General features: G+C 38.6%; 1 protein-coding gene and 1 long non-coding RNA gene across 8 annotated transcripts in view; one reads left to right on the top strand and one right to left on the bottom strand.

Moving 5' to 3' along the window:
• The window catches only part of BICD1 (BICD cargo adaptor 1), a 93,064-nt gene that overhangs the window by 49,144 nt on the left and 25,967 nt on the right, over positions 1-17,953 (top strand). For 6 of the 7 annotated variants that reach the window (XM_039332960.1, XM_039332968.1, XM_039332978.1 and 3 more), the window contains 2 exons: positions 9,390-9,542; positions 15,816-16,253. In XM_039332960.1, the coding sequence (XP_039188894.1) occupies positions 9,390-9,542; positions 15,816-16,253 (591 nt within the window). Of the gene's footprint in view, positions 1-7,626; positions 8,385-9,389; positions 9,543-15,815; positions 16,254-17,953 lie in introns of those variants that run through there. The other variant, XM_039333011.1, reaches the window with a different exon arrangement.
• Positions 13,089-15,917, bottom strand: LOC120303467. The gene is made up of 2 exons (XR_005555467.1): positions 15,702-15,917; positions 13,089-14,480 (listed from the first exon to the last, which is right to left on the bottom strand). It is a non-coding gene; the product is annotated as an uncharacterized LOC120303467 (long non-coding RNA).

The following is a 17,953-nucleotide window of genomic DNA, read 5'->3' as shown; positions in this document are numbered from 1 at the left end:
GGTGACAAGCAACAGGGAGAAAGCAGAACTATTTAACTCATTTTTTTGCATCTGTCTTTACACAAAGGGAAAAAACAGACCAATCTATCAAAAATAGTGCCATAAAAAACAAAACAGAAACACAAGTTAAGATAGGCAAGAAAATGGTTAGGGAGCACCTGTCCAGCCTAGATGAGTTCAAATCGCCAGGACCAGATGGATTACACCCCAGAGTTCTCAAGGAACTGGCAGATGTGATATCGGAGCCACTGAACTATATTTTTCAAAGATCCTGGAACACAGGGGAACTACCAGAGGACTGGAAAAGAGCTGATGTAGTTCCCATCCTCAAAAAAGGAAAAAAAAATGGATCCAGGAAATTACAGACATATCAGCCTGACCTCAATACCTGGGAAGATCCTGGAAAAGATAATCAAACAACGAATCAACGAACACCTAGAGGCAAACAAAGTCATTACTAAAAGCCAACATGGGTTTGTCAAAAATAGATCATGCCAGACAAATCTTATTGCATTCTTTGACCAAGTGACAAAATTAGTGGATCAGAGGAATGCTGTGGACATAATTTACTTGGACTTCAGTAAGGCATTTGATAAAGTAGATCACAACCTACTACTTGACAAGATAGAAAAATGTGGGGTAGACAGAACCACCACCAGATGGATCCGTAGCTAGCTGACCGGCCATACTCAGCGAGTGGTCCTCAATGGAACTGCATCTATATGGAGGGAAGTGTGTAGTGGGGTGCCCCAGGGCTCTGTTCTGGGCCCAGTACTCTTCAACATCTTCATCAACGATTTGGATGAAGGGATAGATGGGGAACTCATCAAATTTGCAGACGACACCAAGCTGGCAGGAATAGCCAACACTCCAGAAGACAGGCTTCAGATACAGAAGGATCTGGACAGACTTGAACACTGGGCACTAACTAACAAAATGAAATTCAATGGTGAAAAAAGCAAGGTTCTACATTTAGGCAAGAAAAACCAAATGCACAAGTACAGCATAGGTGGCACCATGCTCAATAGTAGTAACTGTGAGAGGGACCTCGGAGTCCTAGTAGACAATCACCTAAATATGAGCCAGCAGTGTGCTGCAGCTGCCAAAAAGGCCAACACAGTGCTAGGCTGCATTAACAGAGGGATAGAATCAAGATCACGTGAAGTATTAATACCACTCTTCAATGCCTTGGTAAGGCCACACTTGGAATACTGCATCCAGTTTTGGTCACCACGATGTAAAAAAGATGTTGAGACTCTAGAAAGAGTACAGAGAAGAGCAACAAAGATGATTAGGGGACTGGAGGCTAAAACATATAAGGAACGGTTGCTAGAATTGGGTATGTCTAGTTTAACGAAGAGAAGGACAAGGGGGGACATGATAGCAGTATTCCAATATCTCAGGGGCTGCCATAAAGAAGAGGGAATTCAAGCTATTTTCCAAAGCACCTGAAGGCAGGACAAGAAGCAACGGGTGGAAACTAATCAAGGAGAGAAGCAACCTAGAACTAAGGAGAAACTTCCTGACAGTGAGAACAATTAATCAGTGGAACAGCTTGCCTCCAGAAGCAGTAAATGCTCCAACACTGGAAGTTTTTAAGAAGAGACTGGACAGCCACTTGTCCGAAATGGTGTAGGGTTTCCTGCCCGAGCAGGGGGTTGGACTAGATGACCTCCAAGGTCCCTTCCAACTTTACTACTATTATTATTATTATAACTATGCGTAGTATTTCTTTTATTCATCTTGAATCTCAGATTTAATCTTGCCTATTCTTTGGCTATTTTTATGTCACTTTATTGAAGAGAAAATAATAATCTATAAAGACATACAATGGAGATCATGCTATGCATTATAATGAATGCCTTTACTTATCTACTTGTTTCCCTGGAGGTTAAGTTCTGTACCTTAATTCCCTTTTTGACTGAAATCCCAAACCTCATTATGAGAGCAAACAAGTTCTTGGCTCTTGTTTTCTGATTTAATGGGTTCTTCTGTGACTTGCCCTACTATTCTTAGGAGAAAAGCAGAATATGGAAAGGAGTTGGCATTGTCTGTTTAATGGCATTATTGTGTGCTAGGCAAGCTGTTTATTTTTAGTAATTTTCAACAGCCAGGTCTGTCAGCATTCAGGAAGGGGATACAAAGGTTATTTGGACTCTTTCATTGTGATGGTCAAATCTGCCAAAGCTTTAGGATTGAATGTGTTTTATTCTTTTAGTTGACCAGTGCTTTAAATGCTTCAGATATATAGGAGCAACTGCTTATCCATAATTACAGCTTGCCTGTGTGCTTCTTTAAAAGTAACAATGCTGAATGGATATCAGTGAATGATTGTTTTGTTAATCTTGTCTTATAAAATTCATATTCTTCCTTGAGGCCAATATATTATATAGATTCTTTTCAATAATATGTTAATTGTTCATTTGATTTTTTTTAAAAAATATTACTGTTTGTCGCACAATTAACTAGAAGTTCAGACCGGATTTGGCACTTTTGTCCAACAGGACCTGGGATAGGCATTATTATTTTTATTATACACCAAAGGGTGAAATCAATTTTTGGCAGCTGGTGCTGGCCTTCTTTTTCATCAAGTTCTTCCCAAAACCTAGAATATTGTAATGTATCGGTGAATGCCCGGATGTCATTAACTGCAGTTTAAGCTAAATGTCTTATTACTTTGCTGTATCCTAGTAACAGGCCTGCTTGCAATGTTTCTAAGCAAAATAGCAAGACCACAATCCTTCAGTTCTAGGTTTGCAAGATTGTATCTCGTTATCTTAACCAACACTTCGAGCTTGTGGTCTCCATTGGTGAGCAGCTGTGTTTATCTAATCTTAACAGCTAATCCTAACAACATTTATCAAGGCATGAATAGAATGAATAATATAGAATAGTTTTAACTGCAACGGTTTTGTGACTTATTTGAAAAAACCCTTAGTAATTTATGTATAGGTTAATAGATTCATACACCAGGCCCAGGCCCTCACAAGCAGTGTGGTCTTTTGTATGGAAATGTTGTCAATATGCAGATTTTCCAAATGTCATCCAAGACTTTTTGGTTTGGCTTCCGTTGTGCTGATAACCACTGGCACCATCACTGCCGATTTATGCCATAAAGTTTAGATTTTCAGATCTTGATACTTCATGATATTCTCCAATTTTTTGTCTTCTACTCCTTCCAGAGTTGTTTGGATAGTGAGATGGTGAGCATATAAATTTCATAAAAATAAACACATTAAAAATATTGTTCCATCCCCTGATGGGGGCGGCACGATGGCTCAGAGGTTCAGATGCTGGGCTTTTTGGCTGGAAAGATGGCAGCCCAGGTTTGAGACCCGAGTGTCATGTGATGGGGTGAGCTCTTGTCCTCATCCCAGCACCTATCAGCCTAGCAGTTTGAAAACATGTAAATGCGAATAAATAAAAAAGGTAACATTTTGATGGGAAGGTAACAGCACTCTATGATATCATGCTGGTCACCTGACCACGGAAATGTATTTGGACAGCACTGGCTTTGAAGCAGAGATGAACACCACCCCTATAGTCGGCAATGACTAGCAAAGCAAAATCCGTAGGGACTCCTTTTTTTTTAACTGTCTCCTGATATTGCCACATTAATTGTCCACACTTTCTTCTTTTCAACCGAAGTTAAATCTTTTGAATTATGCACCAAGACTTCCCACCAATTTATCATTACTAGCAAATGATGTTTTTCATAGTTGTTTAGTGAATCATTTTGATGACAGTGTTATGTCATTGTTTGTAGTTTGCGTAATCTTCTTGCATGAGTTAAGTATATGATCGGCTATTTCTTCTGCTTCTTTGCACAATCTATCCTTTGTATCATTTCATGATATATATATTTTTAATTTGGGCCTTGATTGTGTTACTTGGATAGCTTTGCTCTTGAGCAACCAAAATCAAGCCTTCACTTACTTTTTTAAATGTTCCATTTGTAAGACATTGCCAGATTTTAACTTTATTTACCTTTCCTTCAAGCTTATTATTATGGTTAGTCATGTAGTTACCCAGGTATTCAGACTTGATTTGGAATTTTTGTCTGCCTAATCAAGTCTTTTCTAAGACTTTGATGGTTTACAAATATCATTGCGGGATGTAAGCTGTTCCAAGTAAAGCTGCCTTTTGTAATTGATTGATGGTGATTTTGTCAATGCCAATAGTGTTTACATAGTGCTCCAATTGTTTTGCGATTGCTCCCAAGGTATCTATTATTGTTATTTGAAAATAATTGGCTACTTAACTCCAAGAATATAACAACATTAGTCCACAACTCTAGATCAGGGGTCTCCAACTTGTGGGCTGGGGCCCACAGGTGGGCTGCGAGGGGCTTGCAACCAGGCCACGGATACAGCCGGTAAGCGCACATGCGCATCCTCATTTGCCCGAGCAGCGAGCAAGAGTGCAGACACCCAATTTATGCATTGCCATTCACGCAAATGGAGCTGCACTGCTTGCATGGAACCATCCCCTCTCCCTCCCCCACCCGTCGGTCCACAGACTCAGAAATGTTGGGGAACTCTGCTCCAGGTGGAGTACAGAATAATAAAAATGCAATATAAAATATCAATGCAATAGTACACTCTGTAACACAATTATAATGCTACAAACATTATTTTAGCTGCTTAATTGTATAAAAGTCCTTTTTAGAAAATCTAAGTTTAACATGTGCTCCAAAAAGCTTTAAGAGTGAGGGTAAAGGTCTTTATGGAACCTATCAAGTCACTAGAGATTTTCTTAACGACATATTTGGATCATAGCCAGTTTTAATAACATGGTTTCAAGGAGAAAATGCATTCTTTAAATAGAAGATAAGTGACAGGTTGTTACTCCAAGAAGGCACATTACAAAATGTACAGAAGCATTTTTTTCAAAAATAAATGCAACTTCGGGAATGTCAGAAACAACCATATGGTAAAACGTTTATGAAAGAATTCTTATGAAGTTTGCAATCGTACAAAATGATGTATAAAGATAGAGCTTATGCTAGCAAAAAGTAGGCCATGGTTAAATACAATAGGTATAGCAGGTGCAAGGGTCTTCCTGGGAGGAGGAAAGGAAATGTATTCTGTTTAGGCACTTCGGATTAGCTGATTGAGATGAGCAGGTGGGCTGTTGAGTGCGTTAGGGGTGGGGGAAATCAGCTTCGTGAAAGGGTATAAATGTATGCTGTTGAAAATTGTGTGTGTGGCTTATTCTCCTGCGTGAATTAAGTCCACCAGCCTTTAGAAATGTTATGTTCCAATAAAACTTTGTTCCTGGAATCCCAAGTGAGTTTGTTTGTCTTTGGAATCCTGAGCCATGTTCCAGTCACTATTGACTTTCCGTATATGATCAAACAGCTTCATTGTGTTTCTTTCATGCTGACCATTTATTTATTTATTTGTAAAATGTATTGGTCTCTCATCTTACCATAGGGTAACTCTGGGTGGTTTACAAACTTAAAAAGAGAAAAACTATACAAAAGCTAAACTATACAAAGCTAAAAGACATAAATAAAATACTATGACGAACCAACTATTGTGGCGCAATTAAAAGATGGGGAGGGCAGGAGCAGGATGGGAGCGCATGAGGTCTGTTATTAATTGATCAAATACCTCCATTGTGATGCTCCCCGCACTGGAACCCCAAATCAACTGGCAGAGCCAGGTCTTCAGGCTCTTGTGGAAGATCAGGAGGGGTTAGCCGACCTCACTCCAGGGGGCAAGATGTTCCAAAAGGCAGGAGCCATAGCAGAGAAGGCCCTCCTCTTGGATCCTGCCAGCCAGGACCCTCAGGCCAATGGGGCCTGCAGCATGCCTCCTCTGCTGGCATGGGTTAGGCAGGCTAACCCCATTGGGATGAGTAGTATTTGATTTATTCGGCGCTCATACATTCCTGATCCTCTCACTTCTTATTCCACAGCATACAGTTCTTTACCACCCTATTGTCCCTGCATTTAACTTGCAAGCCTAGCCAATCACATTAATGACTAGAACAGGGATAGGCAACCTTGGCTCTTTTATGACTCGTGGACTTCAACTCCCAGAATTCCATGCTGGCTCAGGAATTCTGGGAGTTGAAGACCATGCGTCATAAAAGAGCCAAGGTTGCCTACCTCTGGGCTAGAACAATCCCAGTCTAGCTTGGGTGCTTGCCTTGATGACTAGGCTGAGCCTTTTTTCTTCAGTTGTCTCTTGAAAATATATAATTTTATGTTAAATACTTTTACTGAATTATACATTTTAAAGATTGGTTGATCTTTTCCTTGAAGTTGGCAGAGTCAGTTAGGTGATGCTTAAAAAGAAAATTCTTCCATTTTTCACCTTTGAGCTCTTTGAATTTCCTTGGTTCATTTACAAGAAACTTTGCTACTTTATTTTGTCTTTTAGCATAACAAATGTTGAAACACGTGACCATGACTCAAACTGTTTTTCTTTCCATTATATTCAATTTCTCTTGAACTAATGTTTGGAATATCTTGCTGGGTTTTAGTCTACTGCTGTGCAGATAGTTAACTGTGGAGGGGTGGGAAGAAAATCAAACCTTCCCTTTCCTTCAGTTTCCCTTGTTTCCCAGGCAAGGGTGCTTCATACTCATTTCCAGGACAAAATGTGAAAAATGATGCAAAAACAACAAAAGCTAATAAAGAGATTGAAGAGATTGAAATTGGCCGAAGGCAATAGCTCATTCAGGTAAACATCCTTTTCAGGATGTCAGAGATTCTGCCTATTAAAAAAACAAAATCTCCTTTCTTTCATGAAATTGCCATTGTTCTTTATAATGCTAATTGAGAGGGAAATGAGCAGAAAAGTAAAACTCAGCAGGGTAACTGTCCTTAGAGGTTATCTGACCTAGACTGCCCCCTTTTGGAGAACTTGTCAATTACATTTTTAAGTATCTCTAACGGGTGAGCTCTTTCTATGCAACTTCAGAGAACAAAAGCAAGGGTCTTTTTTGTATGAAAAACTTGTGTGGCAAGGACTTAGGGTGGCCACATCCAATTGCTGATCTGATACTCTCCCTATAAATTTCATCTCTGCTTCAAGCAATGCCAATGCTTTGCATTATTTTTATTGCTCCAGCATGGAACAAATCGGATTTCTTTTTAACAGAGTCTATGGAGATTCTCAGTCATCCAGGTCATAGTTATCTCAAAGATGCTTTTTCATGAGGCAACTGAACTTTCCAAGAAGCTTCCTGCATGAGAAGCAAAATGTCTTCAAATAAAAACAAGAAAGTTCAATTGCCTCATGAAAAAGCATATTTAGGATTTTAACAGAGGCAGCCACCAGTGTCACATGCTCAGATTTTTATTGCAGAAAGTTTGTAAATAAATAATGCAATGATGTTTGGATATTTCTTGTCCAATGAAGTGGTCAAGAAGAGCAACCATTCCAGTCTTTTTGCGATTTCTTTCTTTCTTTCTTTCTTTCTTTCTTTCTTTCTTTCTTTCTTTCTTTCTTTCTTTTGTTTTCATTCATTCATTCTCTATCAATAGAGAACTTCCATCAGATTCTTCAGATCAAGTTTCAGCATTTCTTTGAGACATTTTATAAGTTTGCAGACTTACAGCAAAGGGACCAATCTTACTGATTCATTCATTAATTTTATTTAGATCCCGCTTTTATTACTTTTATAAATAATTCAAGGCAGTGAACATGCATAATATCATTCCTCCTCCTATTTTCCCTATAACAACAACTGTGTGAGGTGGCATGGGCTGACAGGAAGTGACTGGCCCAAGATTGCCCAGCTGGCTTTCATGCCTAAGGCAGGACTAGAATTCACAGTCTCCAGGTTTCTAGCCTGGAGATTGGTCCCTTGACCATTAGACCAAATTGGCTCATAGTAGCTTACAGTAGTCATCTTGACAATATCTTCCTACAGTTTTATTTCCAAAAAGAGGGGCAATTTATATTTTCTAAGTTTTCAAAAAAGAAAAATGCAGCAGCGACATGTTATGCAGGTTTGGATAAGACATACGAGGAAAGGAGAATGGAGGGAAAAGTCAACTGTTTCATGATCAGATGAAAGGATGTCTTGTTGAATTGCTGAGTTCATGAACATTTGCCATCTCTGCCAAGTGCAATTTCCTGCGTCAGTATGCATAAAAGGTTGTGCCTTTGTGTTCCTCTTTGGAAAGTATCCAGATGGAGAGTTTATGTATTCTTGGCTCCTGGGAACAAATGCTGGCCAATAACTCAGTCAAACAGAGTTGAATTGAGGGCATGGTGTGGTCTGCCAATCAATCAGCATGACGTTCCAACTGAAGATGAGCTCAGTTGATCTTCGTTTCGCTTCCTTTTCCTTGTTCCCAGGATATCCAACAGGCAAAGTTCCCTGATAGGGAAGAAAAACTACAATGTAGTTTTACTTCAGACAATGTAAGCCAATTAATAATAATGGTCATTCAATTTATAGAACATATTTTGCTTAATTGAAGTAATGTTGTTTATAATAACCCTGAAAGATAGGTCAATATTATTTATTGGAACATACAGACATAACTTAATAGCCTGCCAAAGGCTGTAACTCTATCACTTTATACAGTCAAGAAAGTCAAGTGGAAATGATGTGTGCTACAATATCTTTGAGAGTTGGATGTACAGGTAGTCCTCAACTTGCGACCACAATTGAGCCCCAGATTCCTCTTGCTAAGTGAGACATTTGTTAAGTGAATGTTGCCCCATTTTATGACCTTTCTTGTCACAGTTGTTAATGGCTGTTAAGGTAGTATAGTGGTTGTAAAGTGAATCTGGCTTTCCCATTGACTTTGCTTTGTCAGAAATTTGCAAAAGGTAATTACAGAATCCGGGAACACTGCAACCTTCATAAATATCAGCCAGTTGCTAGAGTCCAAATTTTGATCATGTGACCATGGGATGCTGCAATTGTTGTAAGTTGAAAAATGGTCATAAGTCACTTTTTTCAGTGCTGTTGTAATTTTGCATGGTCACTAAATGAATAGTTGTAAGTCAAGGACTATCTGCATTGGTTAAGCAGGAGACCATGAAACCTTGGGTATAAAACCAGCTGGAGACTTTGGGCCACCCACTCTCAGCCCTAGGAAGGACAAACCACTTCCAAGAATCTTGCCAAGAAAAATTTAGGGACTTGTTTTCCTCAAAGGTACACCCACAATCTGTTACCAAATTGTAACAGAAAATCAAAAATTATTCATGTCATGACTACTTGTTTGTGTTCAAGGGAAAAATAAAACTCCCCCCCCCTCCTGCATGTATTGATTTAATCCAGTGATATAATAAATAGTAGAAATGGGAATGGTATTTTGATTCTATATTCGAAACAGAGTTTGACTATGTCTTTTTTGTTTGTTTATTATTTTGGAAATGAAAAACTAATAAGTTGAATTATTTTCTTTTTTTCAGAACAATGAAATGGTGGAGCTGCAGAGAATTAGGATGAAAGATGAAATCAGAGAGTATAAATTTAGGGAGGCGCGGCTTCTTCAGGATTACACTGAACTTGAAGAAGAAAACATTACTTTGCAAAAGCTGGTTTCCACACTGAAGCAGAATCAGGTGAGCAGAGATGGAGTTTTTAATAAAAGATTTAAAAAGCAGTAATGTCAAATTCTCAGATGCAGTAATAACTTATTACAAAATGCAGCCTATAAATAAGAGAGATGCTGTTTCAAGAAAATTTCTAGCATTTCAGTAACCAGTGCTTTTTTTCTAAAGAAAAAAAAAAAGGTGCCAGAACTCACACACGTCATACAACCCGCCTTGCCTGCCCCACAAGGTTCCATCCAAAAAAGGTGCCGGAACTCCGTTCTGGGCGTTCTATGAGGAAAAAAAGCCCTGTCAGTAACTATTGTAAGACAAAAATACCCACATGCCACCTGGGTCAATCCCTTGGAATCCATCTCACAGGCAAGAGCTTTCCCTAAACCTTCTAACAAGCCCACATGCAAAGTTTTTTTAAAAAACCTACTTAAAGCCTTTTCATCCTATATAGGCTAAAACTGACAAATTGAGACTTCCCAGGTGTAACGATGCTAAGAAAAAGACTGAGACATTTCTTGAGCAGAGGTTTGAAGCTGCAGGACACAGCTTGACAAACTCTGAGTTTATTGCTTCTTATATACTTTTTACATACATAGGCTTTACCAATAACTGCTGACATTTTACATTCATAAGTTTAACCTTTAGCTGTTGACATAAAGTAATTGAAAAATTCCTTCATATAAGCAACTATTTTCTAGTAACATATTACCTGTTCAGAGAGCAGGTAAAAACAAATACAGGTAGATTAAAAAGGAGAAAGAACTGACAAAGACAGGAAGAGATAAAGACAGGAAGAGATAAGGGGGAACTTAAAGCATATTATTTATTTAGGTAGGTAAGCTATTAAGTCAAAAGGGGGTGATCTTTTGGCTGCTTCCTTGGGACAAAGGGTATCAAAAGGTTATGAGGTTTGTGGGGGGGGAAGCATGGCAGTTTGCTGCGCGTGCTTTTTTCCCACACCCAGGAAGCCAACCGCAAATCAAGACTCAGGAAGGAAAATTTTCTCAAAATAAGGAAATTTCTTAATCACTATACTGCCTCCCCCCATGCCAGACCCCTCACTCAAATCCCAGACCCCTGATTAAGGTAATCTGCAGGGCGAGAGAAAACATTTCCTCACCATCCTCATGGCAAACACCTCAATTGACATATCTGAATAAAACTACCCTTTTCTTCAAGCAGCTACCCTGTATATTTATTTGGGACCCAGTTGGAACTGAACCCAAAACTTTCGTCTGACACTATGTTGAGCCTTAACTTAATAAGGCTTAAACAGGTTTGTAGTAGAGTATTTACTAGTAATTTGATTGAGACAATATGTTGAATCATTCTAAGAATAATTCTAAAGGCATCTTACTACAACACCAATGTAATTCGATATTACATGGGATTAGCATGGTCATCAAATATATATATATTGAATAAGAATCCCCTGGATATATATGTCCATAGAGATGACTTTTTAACTCAGATAAATAGGAAAACAATATTTAAAGTATCTTTAAAGTCACTTCAAAATAGAAAAGAAGGAAAAGAATTTTGTTGTAATTTATGGATCAGTTAAAGGGATCACTATTATTGAGAAAGGCCAATTTTGAGTCAGAGACTAGGGCATCAGAAGGAATTACAGCATTTGATTGATAATTCCTTTTTGCAAATAACAATAATGCAAATTACAGGAGAATTCTGGCCTATTGCATATGAAGTCCGTTGCATTGAAGTATAGTAAAATTAGGTTTTCAGTGTATACTGAATACTCTGAAGAATTAATTAATATATATTATAATAATAACTACTATCACTTTTTATCAATGCAATGAAATCTTGATTTTAGTAACAATTTGAGATGAGAGGATGTTCATTGTTCCCAAATGCCCATTAAATACAGAAGTATATTTATGCAATTGTCTTTATACAAATAATGCAAATTCATAATTGACATTAGTTTGTTGTTTTATATATTTAAATGACATAATTAAGCCATTTGCATAATTATGCCATTTTGGAAATAATAATAATAATAATAATAATAATAATAATAATAATAATAATAATAATAATAATAATAATAATAAAGTTGGAAGGGATCTTGGAGGTCATCTAGTCCAACCCCCTGCTCAAGCAGGAAACCCTATACCATTTTGGACAAATGGCTGTCCAGTTGTAAATGTCCATCATTTACAAATGATGTAAATCAAAGTGAATAAGGTAAATGTAATTTCTTTTGGTAATTTTAAATCCCTTGCCCAGACTTCAAGAATATGTTTACCCTTTCAGAATGGAAATTTTGCCGTTCCGCTCCCAATTTACAAAATGGGGATTCTTTTAAGGAAAATAAATGGCTTTGTGTTTTCTTGGCTTCAGCACAGCTCAGGCTTTTGGTTACAAAATATGTAAGGATTTGACTATCAACCCAGTTTTTGTTACAGTAACTTTTAAACAACTTTTATGCAGTGTCAGAGCAGGCACACTGGCTGCCCTATTTAAGAAGCCAAGAGCATGCTAAACTGATTTGAAATATTTAGTTATAACATATATAACAAACACACCTACCATTCATACATATGAACACAAGTTATCTAAAGGATTGAACTACTAAAAGGGAAGTAAGAAGAAGAAAATAAAACCTTTATTTTCCACATAGTAGACCAAAGGGCTTTGAGAAAGGGCTCTCTATCCAGATGAAATGAAGGTGAATCTTAACTTCCCTATACTATAGCAATAGCACTTAGACTTATATACCGCTCCATGATGCTTTTAACCCTCTCAAAGCTGCTTACAGAGGCAGCCTATTGCCCCCAACAATTAGGGTCTTCATTTTACTGACCTCAGAAGGATGAAGGGCTAAGTTAGCAGTTGGGAGAATTAGCCTGTATTCTTACCATTGTGCCGCAGTCCTTATGCATTCATCTTTTATATTTTTTAATATATATATATATATATATATGTGTGTGTGTGTGTGTGTGTGTGTGTGTGTGTGTATACACACACACACACACAGAGAGAGAGAGAGAGAGAGAGAGAGAGAGAGAGAGAGAGAGAGAGTGAGAGAGTGTTTTACATCTTTCATTCATCTTTTATATTTTTCTCAGTTACAGTTATCCCTGGTAATTCTTACTGCTTATATTCTTACACTTTGTTCTAGCCTTGTTTGTTTCTTTCTCTTTGATATATTTAGTTTCTTTTTCAAGGAAATAACACAATAACTGCTTTGTTTATTTGTACTAACCATGCAATTCATGTTAGACAACCTTTAGTTATCAGTCCTGAAGGATGCTAATTGAAGGTTACATCTGCATTCTTCAGCTGTTTTATCGTTCCCCTTTCTCCTTTTTTTCCTTTTGGCTCAGCCAGTCTCGGAAAACATATAAAATAATATATTTAGGGAACAGAATGTAAAAAAAATAAAGGTACTATGCAGAGATTGGAGAAAATTTAAATTACTAAGCATTGACAACAACTCGATGACACGTAGTCAATTTACCAAACATGAAATCAAGGACTGTTGTGTGTCAGGGGAAAAACTTGTTAAAGAGAAACAAAAGACAACACACAACAAAATTCTCACTTTAGGATCCAGAGATTTATTTAAATTTGACCCACGAATTCAGTACTTACATTTCAACAACTTATTGCAATAAGGATCAAATGGACAGCAGTCATTATGTGTGATGGCTGGGCCAGGTGGCAACACCCAAATCTTTGAGGCAGGCTTTATACCTTAACATTGTGCCCACCTCTAGCATTTTGGCATCACCCACTAGCCATCCCATTTCCCTTTCCTTGTTAAACATATCATATTTCTCAGAATCCTCCCTCGGGTCACCTCCCTATTCTTGGAACTGACCATTAGGATAGTTCCTTATTCTTCTATTGTTGTCCTGGTTACTGGGCCACTTCCCTGTTCTTTCCTATCCTTGTTCTAACCACTACTTTCCTCACTACCATTCCTACATGTGTCATTGTAAAAGTTGCACCCATACACAGAGCTCAGTTCTTCTTTTCTCCTACATTCTTGTTCTATGTTCCTTTTTAAGAAATTCATGCCGACCACAAACAGTCATTTTTTCCGGTTGAAGATCAGCAGCAAGCAAAAGCCAAGTGCTAGTTAGCAAGTTCAAATCTAAAATATGATTAATCAATTAGATCACTCATAAAATAGTTATCGATATATTTTTCCTTTCACACTTCTTCTCCTTCAGGACAACACCACAGTTAGGACCAGTAATATAGAAAACATACATTACATTAACACAGGAGGGCATCACAGTGTTATACAAATTTTAAAAAGTGGCAATAAACAATAACAATAACAATAACCATAGGCCATACAGCAGGCATGAGGCATCCTTTTATGCAGAGCACTTCCTTCATGCACCTCTGGGCTTCCATTGTGCTGGGAAAGGTAGCATAAAGGTCTTCAGTTGTCTGAGAAAAGCAAATCGGAGCCCACTGCTTGTTGGTGCTGTCTGGGCCGAAGATTGTATGCTGGTGGGGAGCAGAGGTTACTAGCACTTGCTCCCTTATTGAACATAGCTTCAATCTTTGTCTCATTGGATTTGGATAGCTGGGGTTGCACAGCTTCCTCATCTGGGGCCAGTGCCTTCATACAGGGCAAAGCATGCACCTAGGAGGTCAGCTGTTGACACTTCACAGCAGTGTTGGTGGTCAACAGGATCTCCTTCCAACGAGGAGCCAGGCAATTCTTATGCTGAAATACTTTTGTCAGAACCAAATCACCAACTTTCAATGAATGGCAGGGATGTAATGATTTCTTGGGCATAGCTGCTGCAACCTGTGAATGACAGTCTTTATAAGATGTGAGAAGAGCTTGGCAAGAGGTCAACATAACAGCGACAACATATGAATGTCTTTCAGATATAGGAATGCCGGGGGAGAGGCTGGCATCCGCATGGGTTTGCTCACTAATATCTAATGTGGAGAGAGTCCAGCCTGTTGAGAAAGAATATAAAGAATCAAGAGGCAAAGTCAAAATTAGGCAGCGTTGTAGTTAAAATGCAAGGCAGCAAACAACAAAGAAGAGTGAACATTTGTCCTTATGCCAGAAAAGGAATTAGGAACTCTCAGCAAATACTTTTTACAGAGACAATCCCTGAATATAATCTTCTTATGCAAAGAACATCTTTGTTTATAGTCCTTTTAAAAATCTGTAATTACTGTGGCCTGAATAGCACAATTAGAAACACTTGAACTCTTTGTTGTTGTTTTTAACTTTCCTCTTTTGAATATGATGGTTATCTTAAAGGTCAGTTCATTTTACTGAGAATGTGCATCATGAAATGGGCTTGATAATGTTCATTTTGGTGACGGGAACCGTACAAATCTCGGTTACTCTTATGACTTATGCCTTATTAAGTAAAATATAGTGATTGAATTGTTATATATTAGTGGAGATAACATTTAGCACCAGAATTGCCATATATTAGCAGAGATAAAATATAACAAAATAACAGTTGGAAAGGACCTCAGAGGTCTTCTATTACAACCCCCTGCTCAAGCGGGAGACCTTATACCAGGGATTCACCAACTCCTGAGCCACATACTGGTATCGGTCCATGGGCTGTTAGGAACTGGGTCACACAGCTGGAGGTGGATGGCTGGCAAGTGAGTGAAGCTTCATCTCTGTTTGCAGTCACTCCCCAGTTCCACCTCAGATCATCAGGCATTAAGATTCTCATAGGTATGTAAACTCTATTGTAAACTGCATACATGAGTGATCTAGGCTGTGTGTTCATCCTCCACCCTCTGATCCATGGAAAAATTGTCTTCCACAAAACTGGTCCCTGGTGCCAAAAGGTTGAGGATCACTGCCTTATACCATTCCAGATGAGTGGCTGTCCAGTCTTTTCTTAAAACCCACAACTTCTGGAGGCAAGCCATTCCACAGGTTAATTGTTCTCACTCTTAGGAAATTTATCCTTAGTTTAGGTTGCTTCTCTCCTTGATTAGTTTCCATCATTTCTTCTCTTACTTTCTGGGGCTTTGGAAAACAGGCTGACTTCTAATTCTATTGTTATATTTTATCTCTGCTAATATATGGCAATTCTGTAGTGACACAATTGTCAATTATTAGCAGAGATAAAATATAATGATAGAATTACCAAGACCTCATGGGGCTAAGTTTATTAAATTTGTAATATCTCCTTTCCTTACCCATTGCATAATTCCTCATTTGTAGACATTTATTTGAACAGATGCGGCAAATGGCAGATTGTGTATAAATCCAACTTTTAGCATTATGAATCTTCTTTATTTTATTTAATTCAGGTTGAATATGAAGGCTTGAAACATGAGATAAAACGATTTGAGGAAGAGACGGTGTTGCTTAATAGCCAGCTAGAAGACGCCATCCGGTTGAAAGAGATTGCAGACCATCAGCTAGAGGAGGCCTTGGAGACATTAAAGAATGAAAGAGAGCAGAAGAATAATCTGAGGAAGGAACTGTCTCAGTATATCAATTTAAATGATAGCATGTATAATAATCATATTAATATCTCAGTAGATGGATTAAAATTTGGAGAAGATGGGAATGAACCTAATAATGATGACAAAATGAATGGACACATTCATGGACCTCACATGAAACTGAATGGGGATTTTCGGACTCCCAGCGTCAGGAAAGGAGAATCTTTGCACCCGGTCTCTGATCTCTTCAGTGAGCTGAACATCTCTGAAATGCAGAAACTGAAGCAGCAGCTCATGCAGGTAACATGGAAGATTCAAGAGATTCTTTACAAGAAGAGATCATCTTACTTACAAATGTTCATATTGTGTGCAAAGATACCAAGAGCATTTATTTCTCTGAGAAAAATTATTTGGGAAAAAGAAGTAAACATACCTTTTTTTTTTTAAAAAAAAAGCATTTCTCCACTTCAAATATACTGTATCTTAACGACGTGATTTCATGTTTTATGTATTTTTCATTTTGGCGTCCTTAGTGGTCCCTGAGATTGATGGTTTTCTTGCAGACATTTCATTACCAAACTAGGTAACGTCATCAGGAAATTAAATGAAATGTCTGCAAGAAAATCACCAATCTCAGGGACCTCTAAAGACCCCATAGTTCAGACATGTTAAACTCACGACGTCACGTGATGTTGTGCAACGTATCAGAGCTTTTCCCCCATTGCCAGCAATGCGGTGGGCGCGGTTTCCTGGTGACACGTCCGGCCCATTGGCCGGCAGTTTGACACCCCTGTCATAGTTCAACCCTCAGCTACACGCATTCTCTTCTATCAATTGTTCACTTTTTTTTGTTGGATTCATTTTTGAATTGCTACTGCCATTTTACTGCTTTTTTTTTTGTAGCCCACTGTTATGATCCAGGTAGTCAAGGCATGGCATGCCTTTAGAGTTCTTTATTGCTCTTGAGAAGTGTTCAACAAATGGTCTTCCAATGACCAGTAAGGCTCCACCCACAGTCCCCAATATAATAGTCCATAAATTAGGAAGAAAGTCCACAAGGCAAAAGTCCAGACATAAGATAAATTCCTCAGGGCAATAACAAGGTACAAGGCAGAGACAGCTCAGAGGTAAAACAAAGAGCTAAAACAATCCACAAAGTTAGGGCAAGACAAACAGCAGTCACCAAAGCAAGGCAAGTCATGAGTCAAAGCTGGAGGAATATAATCCAAAACAAACAATTATTCCTGGCAAGACTAACTCCCGCCTATGGCTTGCCCTTGGATCAAGTGGAGTAGGCAATTGTTCCTCATCATAGGGGATTAACTGCCTGTCTACACTGTTGTCAGCAGCCACTCCTCCCCTGTATCTGTGCAGGCAGGCAGTTCTCTGTCTTGTCCTCCACCTCCCCCAATGCCTGAGGGGGCCAGGATTGCATCACCCACAGCCCCTGGCTTGCCTTCCTTCTCAGCCACTCCCGGTTCCAACTCTTCCTCCGAATCGGCCTCTAAGGAGGCCATGATACCCACCTAACATAAAAATAAACATAAAAATAAAAAATAATTCAGCAGGATTGAGCCAAGGTCCATCTAAGCCTAGCATTTGTTTTTCACAATGGCCAGCTGGAGACATACCTTCTCCCACACTTATTTCCTGCAGCTGGTATTTAGAGGAAAGTTGTTCCCAACCCAAGGGGTCCCAAGAACTGCTTGCTCTGCCTCCCTCTGTAGTAGTTGTAGCTTCCGAAATGCTCTTCAAGAGTAGCCCTATGAAGGCCACATTGCAACAGTCCAAGCGTGAGATGACGAAGGCTTGAGCGACTGAGCATGTATTAAAGTGGATCATTTTATTTACATTTATATCTTAATACTTTGACTTTATATACTTAGTACCTCCCCATTCATTTGGGAAAGGCAAGGGAGGTCCCTTGCAGGTTGTAAACTCAACTGAATTGACAAATTTCCAAGTTATTGCTTCCTGATGCTACCTAAGATCATTGCCAG

This window comes from Crotalus tigris, unplaced genomic scaffold (assembly GCF_016545835.1).
Source record: "Crotalus tigris isolate CLP2741 ecotype Arizona unplaced genomic scaffold, ASM1654583v1 scf7180000017625.6296891, whole genome shotgun sequence".
NCBI classification, from domain to species: domain Eukaryota; kingdom Metazoa; phylum Chordata; class Lepidosauria; order Squamata; family Viperidae; genus Crotalus; species Crotalus tigris.
Note: the sequence above shows the minus strand (reverse complement) of the source record. Positions and strands in the feature narration are given on the sequence as shown.